Here is a 22,442-nt window from a genome sequence, read left to right on the forward strand (position 1 = left end):
GGTTCTGGGAAGAAGGAAAGACAAAAGAAGGAAGAGAATTCCAGAGCTTTCCAGCATGAGGATAGATGGAAGCACATAAAAATTTACAATTCAGGTAAACAATAAGGTAAAAAGAAAAAAAAATAATCATGTCCAACATCTCAAAGTGCCAGAAGTAAGGGCCTACAAAGTGAAAACACAGCAACTGATGAAACTGAGTAGCATTACTGATCAGTAATACAAAATGAAAACGTGAACAAGTGAGTATGAGGGTTGTAGGCCATGACACATTACCTATACCTTTGCGTCAGATACATCATGGGCCTGGGTGGAATACTGTACAGCTGCTGGGTTTCTACAAGGGAGCATCAGCAAACCCTACAGATATTATGACAGTGAAAAAGATTGAAACCCTGGTAGAAGCAGCCCATTAAGGGAGTAAAGCAGTGTTCTGACTCCCCTGTGAGCAAGTGCTCTTTCTGATGCTCACAGGGCTCAGGCTTGAAAGAAGAAATTAAATGGTATGTATTATATAGTGTCTCTTACAGATATAATGTGTCCAGCAAGACCATGTGCTGCATCAGCACACTCTATCACAGCTGAGAGTTGAGGGTACCCGACACCAGCCTTCCTCCTGGTGGTGCAGACTGATCCAGGACCAATGCCCACCTTAATGATGTCAGCACCTGAGAGAATCAATTCTTCAACCATCTCTCCTGTTACTACATTCCCAGCCTGAGGAAGAAAAAAGGGCAGGAAGTGTACTGGCTCTCAGGTATGGCAAATGCTACTAAATATAGTCTACAATCAAGTAAAAATTTAGACATAGCCAAGCCTTTTAACCTTAAATACAACGAACTGTCATTCATTCACATTTCATTTTTTATGAATTCCTCTTATCCATATGGTCACTGAGAGAAGCAAACCATTTTAATATATTTTTCTTTTTTTATATATATCTGGACCCCCCATTATACAATCCCAGAAAGCATTCCAGGATCAGAGTAGTAAATTATTCATGTATCTCTTACTTATACATGCTAACAAGTGACAAACAGAAAATAAGAGGTTACTACTGGGGAGAGGTTGTAGTAGCTAAAATTCTGTTGGTGAGGTACATGAGCAGCAGTTTCTGAAGGCTTCTGTGATGATGTGAACTATTTTAGTAACATGTTAAAACAGCTGCTCCTCATAAGTTTAGTACATGGGTGAGGACTCTTATCATATGAGTATTTTGTTTCATCCCATTTGCTTCTCATCTTCAATCTTTATCCACCGACTTTTTTAATAGTCTTTCCTGCTCTTGTATTTTACTTGAACTGACATTAAAAGCTTTCAAATTTAGAAATCAGTTATGGGAAAAGTACCCCAACATGCAAGCTTCACCTTAACTTACATTACATTCATTATTTTTCTTCCATGGATGAATGTATGTTACTGTCATCTTAACTTCCCTAGAATTATCCTTTCTGAATATAACCCATATGTGATTTACTTAATTACAATGTCTAATTCTCCATTCACCCAGAAACTGCCTTGTAACAGCATATCTCTTTGAGACACTTGAATCTTTCATTCACCATCAACATTCCTTTTCCAGCACACATCAACAAAGTGACTCACAATTTGATCCATCTCTTCCTCTGATTCAGCTACCAAAATAACATCATCATCATCCAACAACTGAGGCAACAGCCATTCCTTTGCACCATGCTTCAATGTTAAATATTACCCTATCTTACTGTCATCTCACATAATCATCCATAAAGGCATTAAACTACCAAGGAGAAATTACAAAGTAATAATGTAATCCCTTAATTTTTCAAACTGTTAAAGCACATCCCCATATACTCCCATGAAAGTAATACTTCCACTATAAAAGCTCTCAAGAGTGTTCTAAAATCTCAGCAAACTACAGCTGAAACTTCCTTTTCTATTAACTTTATCAAAGCCTTTATCAACTACATTACCTGTCTAACTTCAAAATCTTATGTGCACACTTCTTACCCTCATAAATCCACCTTTTTCTTCACTTACTGGTATTAACATTCTTTTAACATGATCAAATAAATCACAACCCATGCTACAGCACTTTCCAAATCCAGTCAACATCAACTGCTTGTCAAATCTTCACCATTTCACTCATCATTCCATCTTTACCTCTTTAGGTGAATGACTGCTATTTCTCACCACCTCAGTTGTCTTTCTCTGTCCGAAAAATGCTAATTCCACATTATCCTGACCACCAATCCAAATATAACAATATTCAAATGTCATTTACCATCATTAACTATTATTTCTTTAAAGTATTCCCCACAAACTTCATCCTTCATTCCAAGTAGTCTCCCTGACTTGCTATCACCTTCTCCTAATTACTTCCTTTCATTATATCTTGTCCTTTCTTAGATTAGATTTCCACCATCCTACATCTGAGATCCTTATTTGTTTCCCCTTTATCAGTATGCACCACTTTTTGGACTTCATATTCTCCACTCCACCCTCCATACATAATTTTTTTATAACCTACTTCAACCTCACTTTGTAAAGTTTCATCAGTATCTCTTAGTCTGTCATCTAAGTTCCCACTACAGTTATACTTTTACATCTTTACTCTTGTACCTTCATTATCCCTGCCTTTTCTTTCACATTTCCAGCCGTGGATCAATCAAAATAAAAGGGAAACTTATATACAGCTATTATATGGTTTAATGAGCCCCAATTCAATCCAATCATATTCCTTACATCATACACAGTACCACAACTCTTATCAGAAATATATCAAGCATTCTCATGTACCCTTTCTACATTGCACCGGTACCATATGTACATACGTACAACTAGTGTTGAAAATTGGCATTTGCAATGCTCATACTCCAGTACAAACATGGTCCATGTGTCCTTTCACCACTAACATTTTCTCTTGGAGCCAAACACCTATCTATCACTCCTACAGCTGTTCATTTATCCCTTCATATCACCCATCGCACATAGTTTCTTCATTATATCCACATACTCAAGTGCTCTCTGTGGCTGTCTAGAAAGTATCCTTAACCTCCTCTTCTTAATCATTGCGTGATGCAGTTGCAATGGTATCATTTTAAAGCAACCCTATTTGAATTCTTTTTTAAATAAATTTCTATCTATATCTTTGATGCCTGTTCCCTTTGGGAATTCCCTCGAGGGGTTAGCCTGCTTAGCTTTTAGTGCCTCACCCTTAACAGGCTACTGGACGAAGGCTACTCTCGAGCAGTACTTGTTCCTACCGACTACTTCTACCTAATGTGTCTACCTAATGTCCCATCCAACAACTTCAACCTGATGATCCCACCTGATGTTCCTATGTACAACTTCTACCTAATGTTTCAACCTAATGCTCCTGTCTAATGTTTCTACATACTACTTCTGTCTACTGCTCCTATCTTTTTGCCAAAAGGTGGAGCCAGCACACACCACTTCCTCTAGGGAAATCTAGTTATGAAGGATGAGCTGTGTGATGTTAAGTGTTGTCAAGTGTTATTCAAAATAAAACTTTTAACTACACCATGAAAATTACCTCAACTTCCTTTGCATTACCATTTAACACTGCTGTTGCACCTCTCTCTCCTCCAAGTGTGTATTCCTCACAAACATACCATATCTGAATTACCCTTTAACAAAAGCATTAGCTTTCTTCCTTGTACATCCATCAATTCACTCATACAGGCCTTTATCAATTGATAAAACTGGTTGCAGGCAAGAAAAGTAAGTTTTGAGGAACAACAATTATTTCTCTTTGGGGTAGTGTTCCATGAGCCTCATGAAAACCTCTATGATTCCCTATCTGTTTATATCTCAAACTGGAACTCCCTCAAGGGGGTGGCCACATCAACAGTCTTCATAAGTACAGAACTCCAATGCAGCTTCTTATCCTTTAGTGCTTCACCCTTAACAGGTCACTAACAGAGGGTAACTCTAATGCAGTGTTTGCAGAGGCTCCTACGTAATGTTCCTACTGACTACTACCTAATGCTCCTGCCTACTACTACTACCTAATGCTCCTGCTACTACTACCTAATGCTCCTGCCTACTACTACTACCTAATACTCCTGCCTACTACAGGTTGTACCTCTTTAATCCAGCAAACTTGGAACCTGGCCATTGCTGAACCACAGAAATTGATCCCTTTAAAGGCCCAAGGTGAACACCCTTACCAATTACCATCAGTTTGGTTTTATGTGTTCCTGCAGCACTGCTGCAACCAGAATTGTTACCTTATCTCTGGAATCCTTACCCCCAAATGGAGACTCCTCAATATCTTGGGCAAGGGTTTTTTTGTGGCATACGATGCCAATACAGGGAAGATTCATCAGCATTATACACTTGTTCTGGGGCCATAAAAAATTAACAGGACTGTTAATTAGCTCGGCTGTACGGTAAACAGATTTTGGCTCCTTGATACTGTTAACAGTACCACTCTAGTGGCAGATCCACAAACTAATGGTGACAGATTCAAAACGTGACAAGACCATGGGAGTTGCTTGACCACAGAGCACCAGATTGGAGAGGTACAACCTTTACTTCTACCTAATACCCTTGCCTAAATGTTCCTGCTAACAACTTCTAACTACTGCTCCTACCATTTTGCAAAAGGGGCAGGGCTAATGTACAGTGCTCAATGCAGGAAAATTTAAAGTACAAAGAATGAATTGAGTGAGTTCACTGTTATCAAGGGGAGATTTGTATGCATGTAGACAGAATGCCAGTAGCCCATGTGTGGGTGAGGCAGAAAGAAAAAAACAGCTACCTGGGTCAGAGGAGTGTAACTTGCCAACCACTGAAATGCTGGCTCACCACACAGTCATCACTAACCCTCCTGACACCCATCTGGGTAGTATTGGTAAAATGATTCCCCAGGGTCCAAAAACCTCTAATTCCAAATCTTCTGACGAGATGAATGTCTCTCAACCCTTGCTAACTTCCTGTTTGGTGCTAGTGGCCTGCTGGCTTGGCCTGAATGTACTCCCCAACCAATCAGGATCCTCCACTCAGTGATATTGCCGTTGTCCCATTGACTGTTAGTAATGACCTGCCTTATAGTTCTTGGAAAATGGACATCAACCAGAAGATGAGCAATAATTGTTTACAAAAAGATTTCTGAAAGATAGGACATGATAAAAACAACCTAGAAAAACTGCCAGTTGGGCACTGCTCCAGAGGGAAAGTTTTTCATTATCAAAACTCACATTTCTCTTCCAGGTCAATTCATCCCAGGAGCACTGATATCATACTAACATAGAGGAGGAGGGTTAGAAATACACTATCAAAAATAATAGCGGATTGTCTGAACAAAAACATTTATCTGAACCTTTACATGGTTGCCATAACCTTAAGATCTAATTTGGGATTGTAGCCATCATCATGTCATGTTTTTGCCTTTCCCATCTCGGTTTAGATATCCAGCTACCTAATCATACCATCAGTAGCCTAGAAATGTCTCCTCCATCAACAGGTAGGCTTGGGGAAAAAATACTTGTCTGTATTTCTATAACCCTGCTTGTGAGTGTACATCCACTGAACTCTTAGGTCATGCACACAGTGACCTTGTGGAAAATACACAGATTGTTGGATGACCTGGGCGATACACAGGGACATTCATACATATCAACTGGCAAGGGAAGTGGAAAAGTATACAATGTTACATGTGAAGATCACATGACTTAGAAAGTGATTTTACCATGAGTATGGAGGAGGGATACCAGCGTGAACACCACCACCCTTGAACTTTGACTTTGTCTACTAACTGGTAGCAGTGAAATTTTCATGGCTGTATGTCTGAGGTGAACATGGGGTAAAGAACTAGAATATTTCCTAGCATATTTTGACAGTAAAGGTAAGCCCTATATATAATACCCTGTTTAGTAAAGTTTCACATTAATGCCCTCTGTCACTCAGGGAACAGATTCACTATAAGGAGAGAGATCCACATCTGAGTTGCTGAAGTAGTGCAACTATGATATCGATTTGGAATTGGGTGCCAAGTGAGTGACTTTGCACCATGCTGTAAGCAAGACATTGGTTGCCCTCTGCCCTGTGCCATCTTCAAGTCTCCTTATGCTGTCGCAGTGTCTGGGTATGTTTATTATTATGTATTTGTTCATACTTCCACAATTACCAATTCTGGTTCTAGTGTTTTTCACATGTTCCACTATGAATATTTAAATGTACATTTTTAAATTTTCTTACACTCTCTAATTCATTTTACAAAAGCACATGTTTATTTAAGCTAGGCTTTGATGGTAAATGTACTTATATTCTTCTCCTGATACTTGTAGCATATTCATTCTTCTTTACCACAACATTCTCTGCAATCAAGAAATCCAAACAAAAGTGCTCTCATATACATTTAGAGGTGATTTTACTCATTTATTGAAGTGCTTACAACTGTTTGCATGTAATGTTGTCTGCTGTTGCATTTGCTGGTGCCTCTCTATTTTCTTCACCTTTTTCATACTATCCTCCTTTGACTTTGTTCTTGTGGTTATATTCAACATACATTTATCAATTTCACCTGCAGTTTTCCACTGTCTTTCATATTACTCGATCAAGTTTACATTTCTGTTGGGTATGTGCATTTTCTTTTCTTTCTTTTCTTTCTTTCTTTCATACTATTCGCCATTCGTGACTGTACTCTCAATAATATACCTTGCCAAAGGTGGTTTTTCACTCATGCCATAACCCTGAGCAGGCACAGTCCAGAAACACCTACCACAATCATTTTTCATTTGGTAAAAAAAGATGAAACTCACAAGGATAGTGTGCTGTGGAAAGTGCTTGCGAACTTTTCTTACATACTCCACAAACACTTCTGAGTAGCCATTGGCAACATCAAGGCAGATGAACTTAATCTGCAAAAATATTTAGTTTACATTACAAAAAAGAAACAGCAATTACAAGATCAATGATACAAAACTGCATAATTAACTTTCAAGAAAAACTCTGTCTTGGAAAATAGCAAGAATTCTTGCAAAAGCTTAATTAAATGAGATTGACATGCATTTCTTTAAAAGCCAAAAGTCATGGGAAAAATTATTCATACAAATTTAGAGTATTTTATTCATGATATCAATAAAACCATACAACGATGTCACTGAGATAATCATAATTACATAACATAAAGATGGTTACAGCTTTCAAATAAAGCTAAAAAATTAAGAATCTAATTAATTATGATTTACAATATGTGGTGTGAGGTGGTCTGATCAAGTAAGTAATGAAAGGGTAAGAGAGATGTGTGGAAATAAAAAAGGTGTGGTTGAAAGAGCAGAAGAGGTTGTGTTGAAATGGTTTGGATAGGGAAAGAATGAGTGAGGAAAAATTGACAAAGAGGATATATGTGTCAGAGGTGGAGGGAACAAGGAGAAGTGGCAGACCAAATTGGAGGTGGTAGGATGGAGTAAAAAAGATTTTGAGCGATCGAGGCCTGAACATACAGGAGGGTGAGAGGCATGCAAGGAATAGATTGAATTGGAACAATGTGCTATACCAGGGTTGACGTGCTGTCAATGGATTGAACCAGGGCATGTGAAACATCTGGGGTAAACCATGGAAAGGTCTGTGGGGCCGAGATGTGGATAGGGAGCAGTGGCTTTGGTGCATTACAAATGACAGCCAGAGACCAAGTGTGAACGAATGTGGCCTTTTTTGTCTGTTTTCCTGGTACTACCTCGCTAAAGCAGGAAGTAGCAATGCTGTTTCCTGTGGGGTGGGGTAGAGTGATTTGAGAAAGTTTTGGGAGTAAAGTCAGGGGCTGGTGAGAGGACAAGACCTAAGGAAGGAGTAGCACTGCTCCTGCTCCTGAAGCAGGTGTTGTGGGAGTATGTGATAGAGTGTAAGAAAGTAAATTCTACATTGACGTGGGTAAAACTGTGAGTGGATGGAGAGAGATGGGTGATTATTGATCCCTATGCGCCTGGTCATGAGAAGAAAGATCATGAGAGGTAAGTTTTTTGGGAGCAGCTGAATGAGTGTGTTAGCAGCTTTGATGCACGAGACTGGGTTATAGTGATGAGTGATTTAAATGTGAAGGTGAGTAATGTGGCAGTGGAGGGTATAATTGGTGTACATAGGGTGTTTAGTGTTATCAATGGAAATGGTGAAGAGCTTGTGGATTTGCGTGCTGAAAAAAGACTGGTGACTGGGAGAATACCTGGATTAAAAAGAGAGATATACATAAGTATATGTATGTGAGTAGGAGAGATTATGTCTTAATCGATAGGCGTGTAAAAGAGAGACTTTTTGATGTTAATGTGTTGAGAGGGGCAGCTGGAGGGATGTCTGGTCACTATCTTGTGGAGGAAAAGGTGAAGATTTGTAAAGGTTTTCAAAAAAAAAAGAGAAAATGTTGGGGAGAAGAAAGTGGTGAAAGTAAGTGAGCTTGGAAAGGAGACGTGTGTGAGGAAGTACCAGGAGAGATTGAGTGTAAAATGGCAAAAGATGAGAGCAAATGATGTGAGGGGAGTAGGTGAGGAATGGGATGTATTTAGGGAAGTACTGATGGCTTGCACAAAAGATACATGTGGCATGAGAAAGGTGGAAGGTGGGCAGATTAGAAAAGGTAGTGAGTGGTGGGATGAAGAAGTGAGGTTGTCAGTGAAAGAGGAAAGAGAAGCGTTTTGATGATACTTGCAGGGAAGTAGTGCAAATGACTGGGAGGTGTATAAAAGAAAGTGGCAGGAGGTCAAGAGAAAGGTGCATAGGTTGAAAAAGAGGGCAAATGAGAGTTGGGGTGAGAGAGTATCATTAAATTTTAGGGAGATTAAAAAGATGTTTTGGAAGGAGGTAAATAATGTGTGTAAGACAAGAGAACAAATGGGAACATCGGTGAAGGGGGCAAGTGGGGAGGTAATAACAAGTAGTGATGAAGTGAGAAGATGGAGCGAGTATTTTAAAGGTTTGTTGAATGTGTTTGATGATATAGTGGCAGATATAGGGTGTTTTGGTCAGGGTGGTGTGTGAAATGAGAGGGTCAGGGAGAATCATTTGCTAAAGAGAGAAGAGGCAGTGAAAGCTTTGTGGAAGATGAAATCTGGCAAGGCAGCGGGTTTGGATAGTATTGCAGTGGAATTTATTAAAAAAGGGGGGTGACAGTGTTGCTGATTGGTTGGTAAGGATATTCAGTGTATGTATGAACCATGGTGAAGTTTCTGAGGATTGGTGGAATGGATGCATGTATAGTGCAACTGTACAAAGGTTAGTGTTCAAACTACAGAGGTATAAGTTTGTTGAGTGTACATGATAAATTGTATGGGAGGGTATTGATTGAGAGGGTGAAGTTATGCACAGAGCATCAGACTGGGGAGGAACACTGTGGTTTCATAAGTGGTACAGGATGCATGAGTCAGGTGTTTGCTTTGAAGAGTGCAAGTGAGAAATAATTAGAGAAACAGATGAATTTGTTTGCAGCATTTATGGATCTGGAGAAGGCTTACGTTAAGGTTGATAGAGATGCTTTGTGAAAGGTCTTAAGAATATATGGTGTGGGAGGTAAGCTGCTCGAAGCAGTGAGAAGTTTTTATCAAGGATGTAAGGCGTATGTATGAGTAGGAAGAGGGAAGAGTGAATGGTTCCCAGTGAAGGTTGGTCTGCAGCAGGGGTGTGTGATGTCACAATGGTTGTTTAATTTGTGTATGTAGAGGATGCTGAGAGAGGTAAATACAAGAGTCTTGAAGAGGGGGACTAGTATGCAGTCTGTTGGGGATGAGAGGGCCGAGGAAGTGAAACAGCTGTTGTTTGCAGCACTTGTAAATGATTCAAGTGAGAAACTTCTGAAGTTGGAAACTGAGTTTGAATGGAAAAAAATTGGAGGAAGTGAAGTGTTTTAGATATCTGGGAGTGGATCTGGCAGTGAATGGAACCATGCAGGTCTTGTACTTCTTCACTTTAAACATACACATGAATGTTCAATCTCTCACTTGCTTCATTCATCACTTAATTTATTTTTATAAATTATCTACACCAACAATGTCTGAAAAAGCCTGCAAGAATAAAGTACAACAAAGGTGACAAGAAATGCATTACTTTGGAGGTGATAGTGTTAATGCTCATAGGTAAGAAATAATGATGTCAGGAACTTATTTTCACATCATGTATGTTATAGTGACTCCTTTGAAAGATGATTCGTTGAAAGCTCCTTCAGGAATGTACCATGAATATTCACAAGGTATCTCAGTACTGATAAAGTTATCAAAAAAATTAAGTTATGAATTATTTAGTTTATTAGGGAATAAAAGCAAAACAACAATTATTCTGTCCACAAGTAAGGTAAAGAAAAAATATATATGAAGACATACATTACACCAACACTAATTAACAATTTGTGCAGTACAGGGAGAGGGTTATACACTTGTGGGGCCCTCTCTCCTGAACTTTCTATCACTTCATGTGGACTTTTAAACCTTTGTAAACTGTTAGCATTCATTGCCTCATTTGTCACTTTGTATATTTCAACCATCTACCACCCTAATACTAAACCATTACTTCTCAACATTCTTTCTGAATAACTTTTTACCTAGCATTTTTATAGCCTCAGGTTACTCTTGAAGTACTGTTCTGTATGAATATCATTCCACTGATTTAGAAACCTGAAGGCTGCTACCATCTCTCTCTCTCTCTCTCTCTCTCTCTCTCTCTCTCTCTCTCTCTCTCTCTCTCTCTCTCTCTCCATGGTGGACAGCTTTGTAGCCCTCAGCCTCTCACTGTGGCTCAATGCTCTTAATTCAGATACAGTCCACTTTAATTTCTGATGTTGATTAAGCAGTTGCCCCTCATTGGGTATAATAGTTAAAATTACTTTTATGCTGTTTATTTTTCATTCTGTAAGGGTCAAACCAATATCTGTGAGAGTACAAAAACCTTGAATGTTTGGGGAAAGGAAAAGAGTGTATAAACATTGTAGGGTTAAAACTGTATTTCTTGTCTTCACTAAGCCTGTAATGCATGCTGTGCCCTTTGAAGTCTGTTAGTAACCCTGTTTCATTTCATAAAGTTATACAATTTCACCCTGCTTCACTGACAAGCTATACATACTATTTTTTCTGCTTCAGAGATGAGGTATACACATATTCTTTTGTAATTCACTGAATCTGATTTTTCTTACCTCACAAAATAGAGCTAAAATCTGTTGGAGGCGGTCCCAGTCAGCACTGGAGGTACCAGAGGAGGCAGCAACAAATGCTAGTGTATCTTTGTTTTTCTCTCCAAATTCTTTCCACTCCTCAACACTATAGTGCTTATGGATGGTTGTAAAGCATTTGTGCTGAAAATGATTGAAAGGATCTGAGATCAAGAATATCTACATCTAAAAAGCATCACTAAACATTAAACAAAGCAAAGAAACTTTTCATCTGAAAACAAGCTAAAATTTTTAAAATGTTCTTGTCAACATGAGTATCTTTGGCATTAATGAAACTGTATTTTTTCATACTTATTCACTGCCTCCCAAATTAGAAAGGTAGTAACAGGAACAGACAAAGAAAGGCCTAATTTTCTGACATTTACTCCTTAGCTGTCGTTTATAATACCCAACTGCCCTGATTCAGTTCAAGGATGGCACTTTGCCCCTATATAACCACACTGCTCTGATTATCTCTATGTATGCCTAACATCCTCTTGCACCTTTCACTCCATCCTTTCCTTTCATCCTCAGTCTCCACCTCCTCCTTGTTTCCTCCATTTCTGACACATTTATCTTCTTAGTCAGTCTCTCCTCATTCATCTTCTCTGTATGTTTAAACCATTTCAGTACACCCTGTTCAGGTGTCTTAAACATACTCTAGCTTACACTGTCATTCCTTACTCTATCATTTATCCTAAACATACTCTAGCTTACACTGTCATTCCTTACTCTATCATTTATCCTCATACCACATATTGTTCTAAAACATTTCATATCTAACTCTTCTGTATTTCTGTACTGAGGGCATCCATACAGCACCATTGGGAATATTATATTGTCAAACATACCCATCTTTGCTCTCACAGACAGTGAATTCTCATTCCATGCACTCCTCAAAGCATCCAGAATCTTTGCAAGAAGCAGAGCTCATGTTACCTAGACAGAACTAATTTTTGTACCAACCAACCAAATCAAGTGAATGCTGTGAAGACAGGGATGGAACCAGTTCGAAGTCTCTCTGTTACATATAAGCATTTAGTAGATACTTGTGCTTTTACATATATTTTTTCCAAAAGCATCTTTTGTCCCATAACCAAATGAACAATGAGGATGTGTATGTTCATATATTACTTAAAAAATAACCATATCAAGTCAAAAAATGGCCATGAAGATGGGATCGGATGCAGCAGAGAAGCACCAAGAGTGATGGTATGGGGTAAAAGAAAGCTTTACCTTTCTAGTGCTCCATGAAGTGTTATCAAGAGACAGACAGGCCACCACTGGTTCACCATAATGGGACTACTGCCAGGTAGAAGGAAGGAAAGAACTGGGATGATTATGTGGAACAGTTTGACCAGTATTTTCTAGTTTATGATACTGAAGTTACAGACAGAAAATAAAAGAAAAGGCACATGTCTCTGAGTGTACTTGCGATCAAGACTTAGGGATTGACTTAAGGAGTCAGCCCTAAAGTGTAACCAGTACTCCATACTGGGACAAATAGAACCCCTGTTTATATGAAAGAGCTGCTCACACTTATGTAACATATATACACACCTATACTTGCTGAGAGAAAAGAAGAAATTGATATTCATATAATACTGTAAATGTTTTCCTTTAACCTTTCAAAATTATATAAAATCCTTATCTTCAGTAACTTTCACTTAATCTGATACACTTCCTTGCAAAATGCTGGTTGCACCTAACACACAAAGGAGAATAACATACCTTTGCTAAGGCCTTTGCCATCTCAAAGGTTCCTACAGTATCCATATTAGCTGCTACAACTGGAATACCAGTCCACGTCTGTTTTGAGTTCTTGAAGGTGATGGTCCGTTCTAGATCAACCTGCCAAAACATGTAATGTTACTGTGACAAGTATTTTTTCTTAAGAACTTGCTGAAAATATATCCATTCTACCATAGAAGTTCTTCCAATGATTAAAAGTACACTGCCATGCATTCCATAATTTTCTGTAAAAAGATGGTCATTAATACTGAATTAGCAAATTAATGATGAGCCTCTGAGAAAGTGACTTTTGCACTAGGTCCAAGCAGTAATTGTTCATATGTCCTAACATAACAAGTTTTAACAAATAGTCTCCCTACCAGAATTTTCAATGAAATGGACTGAACTTAAGATTTATGTTAAACTGAAAATAAATGTATTTAGTGTGTAACAACACAGTGAAAACTCACATCTGAATTTCAAATAATGTAGTGCAATTCAATTATGAGCATAAGGAGAAGCTTCCAGATTAAACATACACTTGTTACTAGAGCTGTGAAAGCAATGATGGTATTCTAAACTAATGCTGCACAAAATGAATAGCAATCAAGTATACGGATAAGGAAATATTCAGAAAACTGTTCACATCTTATGTTATGCAAATTTTAGAGTATGGTTCTCAAGTTTTGTAACCTAACTTAAAGAAGCACAAGGAGCTACAGCAATAGAGGTGCAGAGGAGAGCAACAAAGATAGTACCAGAATTAGATGAGCTGGGTGACAAGTTAAGGTTTTAGGCCTTAAATATACCCAACATGGAAGAAAGAAAAACGAGAGGTGATCTGATCATAACCTTTGAATTTTAAAACCAGACTAATTATGTAGACAATGAACAGTTTTTTGAAAGATGTAGGGATAAAGCAGCCCAAGGATATAAAATGAAATTAAGCAAGAAACAAAAAAAAAGATTAAAGAAATATATAATTTTATAGAATAAGTGAGACAAAGGAACAGAATAATCAGAAAGAGGATGTGGTAAATGTAGAGAGCATACAGAAGTTTAATAGATTGTACGAAGGTGAAAATTTAATTGAATGATGGTAGAGATAGCTCAAGAGATGGGGGCCCCAAGAGTGTGTAACTCTCTCCCTGTACAGTAAAAACAGGTAATTACTATCAATAGTGACTCTTGGTTTAAAACATAAAATGCTTATCATTTACAATGTCATGATCTGTTTCAGAAAATAATAGTCTCAAAAATAAATTTCACAGAAAACTCTCTGAATCTGTCATGGAAGGTACTTAGTGCTGAGGCCTCAGGATCTCTAACACTATCCTAAGACAATAGCTCAAGAGTTCTTACTAACTTGTATCATTAACTCTTAAGAGAACTGGGTAAAATTTAAACCATAATATCCATGTGAGTATATACAGAACTTGGCATTATTTGCAATGAGAGGAAGGGCACTGGCAGTAGTAGTACTGGCCCCTCCCATGACCTTTACCTCTCAGTTAGACCCTCCTCTTTTTCTATTCACTATGCCAACATTTGTGGTCTCTCTCGTAACCTCTCCTCAGTTGAACACCATCTGTCTAATATCTTACTTTTCTCTGGGACACAGTAGTCCAATGATGTTCTCACTAGTCCCTTTTTCATATCTAACTATAAACTCCACTCATGATTCCAGTTCAGACATGGTGTTTGTGCTTATTCCAAAATCAACATACCTGTTGCATGCCTCAAAGCCCTTGAGTCCCCAAACTGTCTCCATTCTAACATATTTTTTCTCTGTTTCATCCACTGCTCTCCTAATTGTAAAAAATTTATATACTTCTTTGACTAAATGCCAGCTATGAGACTGTGACATCCTCTCACCTGCAAGCTGAGATCTTCCTCAGGGATTTCAACGTTCACCATAAGGAATGCTTAAATTCCTCCCATATGGATAATGGAGAGATTGAATCCTTCATGTTCTCCATTCTCAATGATTTAGAGCAAATTATCTCCCATCCTACCCATATTCCTGACCGCTGAGACCACTCTCTTAATATTCTGGATTTGTTTTTCAACTCTAGTCCATCCCACTGTAAATACACAGTCTCATCCCAATTGGTTCATCTGATCACACTCTCATAAATGTATCTATTCTAATGGCACCTACCCCTTCAGCAGCCCCTTCTAAGTGTAAATACTGGCACCTCAACAAAGCTGACTGGAATAACTTACATAACTTCTTTTCTGACTTTCCTTGGGTAAATTACTCTCTCTTATGTGATGATGCTTCAGTCTTTGCCAGACACAGCAGAAGTTTTCTTGTGAGAATGAAAGCATTTATCCTCTCTCCCTCCAAGGTGACCTCTTCCTCTAATCCATGGTTCAACTGTTCCTGTTCTGAGGCTACTCAGGCATGGGATCAGGTGCACTAGGCTTAGAAAACTTTCCTTCCTGTGGCTCCCATTCAGCTTTTATCACTGCCCGTAACTGCTGCAAGCCCATTATCCGTTAAGCAAAGCGTTCCTTTATTCAAAGGGAATGCGATACCCTCTCTTCATGATCCACTGATGGGTCTTTCTGGTCTATAGCTAAGGGCATCTCTAACAACTTCTGTCACTCTACCTTTCCTTCACTTTTCTGACAGTACTATAGCTATCTCTCTCACAGACAGATCAACTCTCTTTGGTTCCTGTTTCTCCTCTAACTCCACCTTGGATGACTCTAACATTCCTTCACCCCCTGATGCTCCTCTTTACTAATCCTATGCCTCTTCTCATTAGCTCTTCGGACTGTCCGAAAAGAGCTTCTTTCTCTGGATACAAGCAAGGATTATGGTCCTGATGACATCCATCATCACGTACTGAAAAAGTGTACCTGTGAACTTGGACCTGTGCTAGCTTATCTGTTCTGTTTCAGTTGAAAAAACAAAACTTTTCCCTCTCCTTGGAAGCATGCATTGATACATCCCATTCCTAAGAAGGGTGACCGTTCTGACCCCTCAAACCATGGTCCTATTGCTTTGACATCTACCATTTCCAAAATCTTTCAATCCCTCTTCAACTCCTGTATCCTTAATCTTCTCTCTGATTACTAGTATGGCCTCTGTAAGGCAAGATCCATTGGTGATATTCTTTCCTATCTTACTAATGTCTAGTCATCATCCCTGAAAGATTCTGGGGAGTCATGCGTAGTTGCCCCAGACATATATAAGGGTGTGGCATCGGAGTCTCATTTCTAAGTTCCCCTCTTTTGGCTTCCCTTCCTCACTTTGTTCCTTCATATTCAGCTTCCTCTACAGCTTATTTATCTCTGTGGTTGTTGATGGATCAGCCCCCCTTTTATCCATCAACAGTGGTGTCCCTGAGGGTTCTGCCCTGTCTCCTACACTTTTTCTCCTTTTTCAATGATTTCCTCTCTTCCACAAATAATCCAATGCACTCACATGCTGACAACTCAATGCAGCATTCATCTACAGCCTTCAATTCTGCATATCCTCCATAAACTCAGACTTGGACAGGATATCTCAGTGGTGGTAGACAAAATCTTGTTAAATTTACTGCCTCCAAGACCCAATTTCTACCCATCTCTGTTGAAAACTCTTATACAAGGGATTGATTTGTCCTTGTATAAAGCACTGCTTTCACATATGGGGTGTTTCTACTTCTGCATCCTTACTTGATAGAGTGAGTTGAAAAAGTCAGACTTATAAACTGTCTCAGGCTAACTTCCAAACTTGACCCTCTTACCCTATGTTGCAATGTTGCTTCATTTTCCCTCTTCTATAGGTATTACTTTGATTTTTGTTCCCAAGACCTGGCTGCTTGTGTTCCCATACCACTAGCTAGACCACGCGATACTCAGCAAGTTGTTGCATCACATGATTATTAAGAGGCCATCAGGCCATCTGCTTCTTTCCATACATGTCAGAGGTTTGGAACTCTACCTTCTCATGCTTTCCCAATAACTATGACCTGGTACTTTTCAAAAGACAGGTTTTTCACTTTCTCAAAAATTCTTGAAAATAAATATAGTAATTCTGGTTTGTCTGTTTCCCCAACATCTACTTTGAAAAAAGTATACATAAAACAGCTTTCTTGATTCATCATTATTTAAGAGTTTAGGAAAATCATTTCAGCTCAGTTTTAGTTAATATATATCACTTAATCTTACACCATGTATTTAACGGTGGAGCTTATAGCAACAGGTCTTCAACTTCACTTGACAGGGGCAAGGTTATCACAGCCACTACTCAGGGTCTTGTCTCTTCAATAGTAGTCTCCTCACCTAGTTAAGTTCCATGTATCTGCAACTCTCCTAATATTTTAGTATTTCTTTACATCTTTCTAGTTATTTTTACCATGTTTCTAGCTACTGCCTTTTGTCAACCAGGCATTTCTATTTCTGGTGAACAAGTCAATAAAAACTTCACACTGATTTAGAAATTTGTATGTTATAGTAATCATTTAGTCCCCTTTTCCTTAATGTCTTCCAGCATTGGTGATCTCATGGTTGCTAGGCCCTCCATGTAGCCTTCTTTTTTTACTTTAGAAATAACCTTTGCTTCTTGTTATGTATCATGCATCATGTATATATTACATAGTTGCTACTGGTATTAGCTTCTAATGATTGTAGCTGCATTTCAAATGAAGCACTGGCACCCATTGAACTGACTACTATTCATACATTCCTACTGTGACCCTTCATTGCTGACTCCTGATCACTCTACTCTTATTAGCAGTAGAAGAAAGATGCAAAATTACTTTGTATACTTATTCTCCCCATAGCACTGTTAAGGCAGGTATATGTGATGCATAGCTGTGGAATACACCTTAACAATAAGGAATTAAACTTTAAATATCTATATTACAAGTAAGTGGTAATCAAATGAACATAATGCTGGTGACACTGTCATATTATGAGTAACTATGATGTAATTTGACTTCAAAGCATAGGATAAATAAATTATAGGGTTTTTGTCTACATTACAGGTATGTGGTGAATAACTGAGCATGAAACTGACAATGAAAGTAGATGATTCCACGCAACAGCCAAGATGTGAGGGACGGTGGTCATTATTTCTTTCATATCTTCGAGAAGAGGACACTTTGGTGACCTACGAAAAACAACTACAGACGGGGCATTACACTTCAGTAACAAGAAGGAATGAGTTGGTGAGTCTGGTATGCCCAAAAATTCCTTCAGTTGCTACCCTGTGTCACATCCCTCCTCACCCTCCGTCCCCCCAGCCACACCTACTGAACCCTCCACACCAAGGGTCGGTACCATGAGCAAGGAAAGATGTCCCTGCAAACAGCACAAGCATTTTTCATGTATGTTAGAACCACAGCTATTAGTTACAAGATGGGAAAATAGGTTTAGCCCATGGGAATTCTCCTAGAGGGAATGTATTACTGCAAATTTTGATAGACAATGTGAAATACGAAAGATAACTGCAGTAATTCTCTCATCCACTTAGCCAGAAGCGGTTAGCATGTATCATAAGTAGAAAAGGTGATAAGTCCACCCTTGGGAAGGTCCTACAGATTTTGAATATTTCAATCATGACAGAATGAAAATGTTTGCATTATCAAAATTCTGTCATACAAATCCACAACCAAATAATACCGAACTCTTATAGCATCAGATTGTGTATTGCAACAAAACACTGTGAATTTACATACAGAGATGAAATAGTAGATGAGAGCTTCTCAAGCAAATATTCTAACAGATTAATTACAACTAAATTACTAGATCAGAAAAAGGTGCACTTAGACACACTTACTGAAACTGCTAGAAGTATGAAAGTGTGCCTCATACCATGCACAATATCAATAATAATGATAATGCGTCTCACTAAAAATTTGTCAACCATAAAGAATTGGTGCCAGAGTTGAGGAAAACAAAACAGTTATAATATCTATGGTGTAAAACAGTTGGTGCTACACGAGGGTGGAGGTTGAGGTTTACAAGGACAACTTCACTGAGCAAACAACACAGATAAGCCTGCTATGACCTGCTCCTGGTGTCAATGTGTGAGATATTTTCTTAGTAACAGTAATAAGTGTCCTGTCACTGACTTGTTACAGATGTCATACCTTAGGCCATTTTGCAGACATGTAGGGCAAGCAAAGTAAAATCCTCACAGTAAAAACCAAGTAAACAGTATGACAGGTAAGCACAAGCACATCTATCAATCATAGCATTGATGAAAGCACCTAAACCAGTGATGATACCTTTGTGTACCACATTAACTCCTTGAACAAGATGAACCATGGTAGATGTGACCATGAATGGACAACCTCTCTAAATTCAGCTTGACACAGCAGAGATGATAGTAATTTTGCTATGACAATATCTTAAATACACACAAAACCTCATTCCTCTGATTGACAAGACTATAACCGGAACCCAATACCCATGCAGGGCAGAGCTTCCAATGAGATTTATTATGACAATAACAATTACAGCCTTTTGCCATTAAAAAAAAGTAAAAGGCAAGAAATATTTGCTGTTACTCCCTTGAAGTAGCCAAGGTTACTTGAGGCAGAGGCCAAAAAAGTGTCCAATGAAACTTTACTGGCTGACTTTAGAGATGTAGTTGGAGATGGCTTAGGGCAAGCCAAAGGTTCTCAAGCACCTCTCCAATCGAAACCAAATGCTTAACCAAAGTTTTCCCCTCTCCTAAGACTCTTACATTCGTACTGAAGTCAATGGTAGAATACGAAATGCACAAGTTAGAGACTAGTACAGCTTGGGAAAAGGTGACATAGGCAGAATGGGGCATGCCATTGCAGGCATTACAAAATAATGGTAATATTCAGATGCAAGTGAATCAGCAGCTGCAGCTGAAATATGAAGATATTTGCAGCACTAGAAGGACATCATTTCTTCTCTAAGAATGACATAAACTGAGCATTTCAGTAACAACATATGGACTACAAGTTCTATGATTACAACTATCATGACACACATAGGTCTGTTTTTGCATTGCTGGCAACCCTAACTTGTGGCAGCAAAGCATGGATCAACTTTTTGATAGCGTTTGGTACAATTTGTTTTGTGGATGTTAAACTGGTGGCAGGGAAGATTCAGGAAGAGCACTAGAGAGAGAGAGAGAGAGAGAGAGAGAGAGAGAGAGAGAGAGAGAGAGAGAGAGAGAGAGAGAGAGAATCAACAAAAAGGTCTCAAAATATGTTAGATAGAGTTTGGTTCAACTAATGGCATTCATTAGACTCAGGAGAAAATAAAAGAAATCACAAAAGCCAAACTGCAAAATGTTAAAGAACTAAGGCCCTTCATAGATTTAGACATCTTTAATGGGAAATTTATGCCACGGCAGTCAACCAATGCAAAACCCCTGTACCATTTGTTGAACAAAGATGTAACATGGGACTGGGATAATTGGTGTCAGCATGCTGTCAATCACATCAAGAACAAAACAGTTTCACAGGCAGGAATTCCTTCAATGGTAGCAGCAAAACCATAACACTGGGGTATCATAACTTTTGCTTATATTTACGACTTTGAGTACTGCTCCACCCAAAAGATGGGGAATACAGGTGCCTTATTTTACATACCTGGCTCAAAACCCAGTGTTACACCATTCATGAGAATGTAACCAAGATTAAAGAATCAATTTCACTAACAAAAATAGAGTCCAGATTAAGAAATCCTGTAATCAAAAGAATAAGATAGGGTTTGCAAGATCAGAAGAGTATATCGTTCAATTCTACCATTATTTGTGCTACAATGCAAAAGCTATACAAATGCTTATGAGAAAAAAGGAAGTTGTCATCTGTAGAAACTTTCTTAGTTTAAGTAGTCATTACCTGCATACACAATTCTTAGTTTAAGTAAAGTCTGATGTGATAAATTCAGGAGGCATCAGAATCTCCATAACATCAAACTCACAAGGCAAGGCTGCCAACAACACTGCCATTAGATTTTCACTAGAATTTAAGGCAGTTGAAGAAGGTGAAGGTTACAAGCAGCAGTAAATATATAATGCTAATGAAAAATGGTAGTTTTGGAAGCATATGCCAAGCAGGGTCTATATCTCCCAAGAAAAGAAGGACTGCTTCAAACTTCAAGAAAGCAAAGGGCAGATTGAAAGTGCTACTTTTTGGGAGTGAAGGTGATTACGTAAGAATAGAAATAACTGCTAGGTAACCATTCTTAGAACCCTCAAGCCTTAAACGTCTCAATCAGAATACCCTACCACTTAAAGAGTCAGCCAAGAAGAGTGCATGAATAACTTTAAATGTGTTTTGGGAGTGGTTTATGTGTTTTGTGTTGAGGTATAAAGATACAGAATCAACCTCACTTTCAACACCTGTACACATCTTGTGAACATGAATGACAAACCCCTTAATTCATCCCTTTAATTAAGGTATCATAGCCTCTTTCAAGATGTACTGACAGTGGTAGATATTATAAGCCATTAATGGAACCAATAAGTTTTTAGTTTATCCCTAGGGATAGGGGAGAAAGAATGCTTCTCACGTATTCCCTGCGTGTCGTAGAAGGCGACTAAAAGGGGAAGGAGGGGGGGGGGGGGGGGGGGCTGGAAATTTTAATTTTCCAAAAGAAGGAACACAGAAGGGGGCCAAGTGTGAATGTTACCTCAAAGGCTCAGTCCTCTGTTCTTAACGCTACCTAGTTAATGCGGGAAATGGCGAACACTACATAAAAAAGTTTTTAGTTCATGACTTCTATAATATCCTCTATGCAATAAATATAATGAAGAATGCATGGGATGAAGTGACAGGCACCAGCAAGAATGGAATTTGGGAGGGCATGTGAACACATGTTCAAAAATTCTTTGAATCAATGAACCTGCCCTTGGAAGTGGCAGGAAAATTAGAATGGCCAACCTGTTGGACTTGACACCTTTAATGATACGACACAACTGTGATTTTTAAGTACCAAGAGGACTGACTGGAACTGACAAAGAAGGATTGGGAGACAAGAGGAGGAAGAAGCTAATGTAATCTCGTATCAAATGATAGTTAAGGAGTTGGCTGACTTCATGCTCATGATCCACTGTAATATGTGGCAGCAGATAGTCTTGGATAGATGTTTCACGTATGGATGGGCATTAGATAAGACATGACAATGGTATCTACAGGATCTACAGGGAAAACAGAGTTTGGTTAAACAGACCACCACAGTGCTTTAATTCCACATCTCTTCCTCAGCAGAGTGTCTCCGGGACCTCTACCACTCCTGCTAGTGCAGTTGCTCTGACTCCTACTCTGCTTACCACAGCAGCACACCTGCAAGTTTAGTGATTAGTGAGCTTGGCAGCTCAGTAGAGCCCTCCTCTCTACTCCATATGACTGGCATTCTAGCTGATTGCCCTCATGGCTCATTACCCCATAGAGTAATGCTTCACCTCATGTTACACCACCATTATCTTATAGTAAAAACTAGCCTTGTTAGGTATTCACTTACATTGCACTTATAAATTAATTATATTACTGAATGTGCATCATCAGTGTTTGCTATGTAACACTGAATAATACTAAGTCTTGGAATGAGTCTGGAACACATCTCCCGTTCTGGTTTACTTTAAAAGATATCACTTGAA

The 22,442-nt window shown here is 38.7% G+C and overlaps 1 protein-coding gene and 1 long non-coding RNA gene across 4 annotated transcripts in view; one reads left to right on the forward strand and one right to left on the reverse strand.

The window, feature by feature from the left end:
* LOC139760490 (GMP reductase 2-like) overlaps nt 1-22,442 on the reverse strand; it is an 88,658-nt gene that overhangs the window by 33,565 nt on the left and 32,651 nt on the right. For 2 of the 3 annotated variants that reach the window (XM_071683774.1, XM_071683776.1), the window contains exons 2-5: nt 12,860-12,979; nt 11,114-11,272; nt 6,765-6,863; nt 526-714 (exon numbers count right to left, since the gene is read on the reverse strand). In XM_071683774.1, the coding sequence (XP_071539875.1) occupies nt 526-714; nt 6,765-6,863; nt 11,114-11,272; nt 12,860-12,979 (567 nt within the window). Of the gene's footprint in view, nt 1-525; nt 715-6,764; nt 6,864-11,113; nt 11,273-12,859; nt 12,980-22,015; nt 22,129-22,442 lie in introns of those variants that run through there. The other variant, XM_071683775.1, reaches the window with a different exon arrangement.
* Nucleotides 617-20,549, forward strand: LOC139760494 (uncharacterized). The gene is made up of 3 exons (XR_011715356.1): nt 617-754; nt 5,911-6,088; nt 17,842-20,549. It is a non-coding gene; the product is annotated as an uncharacterized lncRNA (long non-coding RNA).

Source organism: Panulirus ornatus, chromosome 37 (genome assembly GCF_036320965.1).
Source record: "Panulirus ornatus isolate Po-2019 chromosome 37, ASM3632096v1, whole genome shotgun sequence".
Lineage (NCBI taxonomy): Eukaryota > Metazoa > Arthropoda > Malacostraca > Decapoda > Palinuridae > Panulirus > Panulirus ornatus.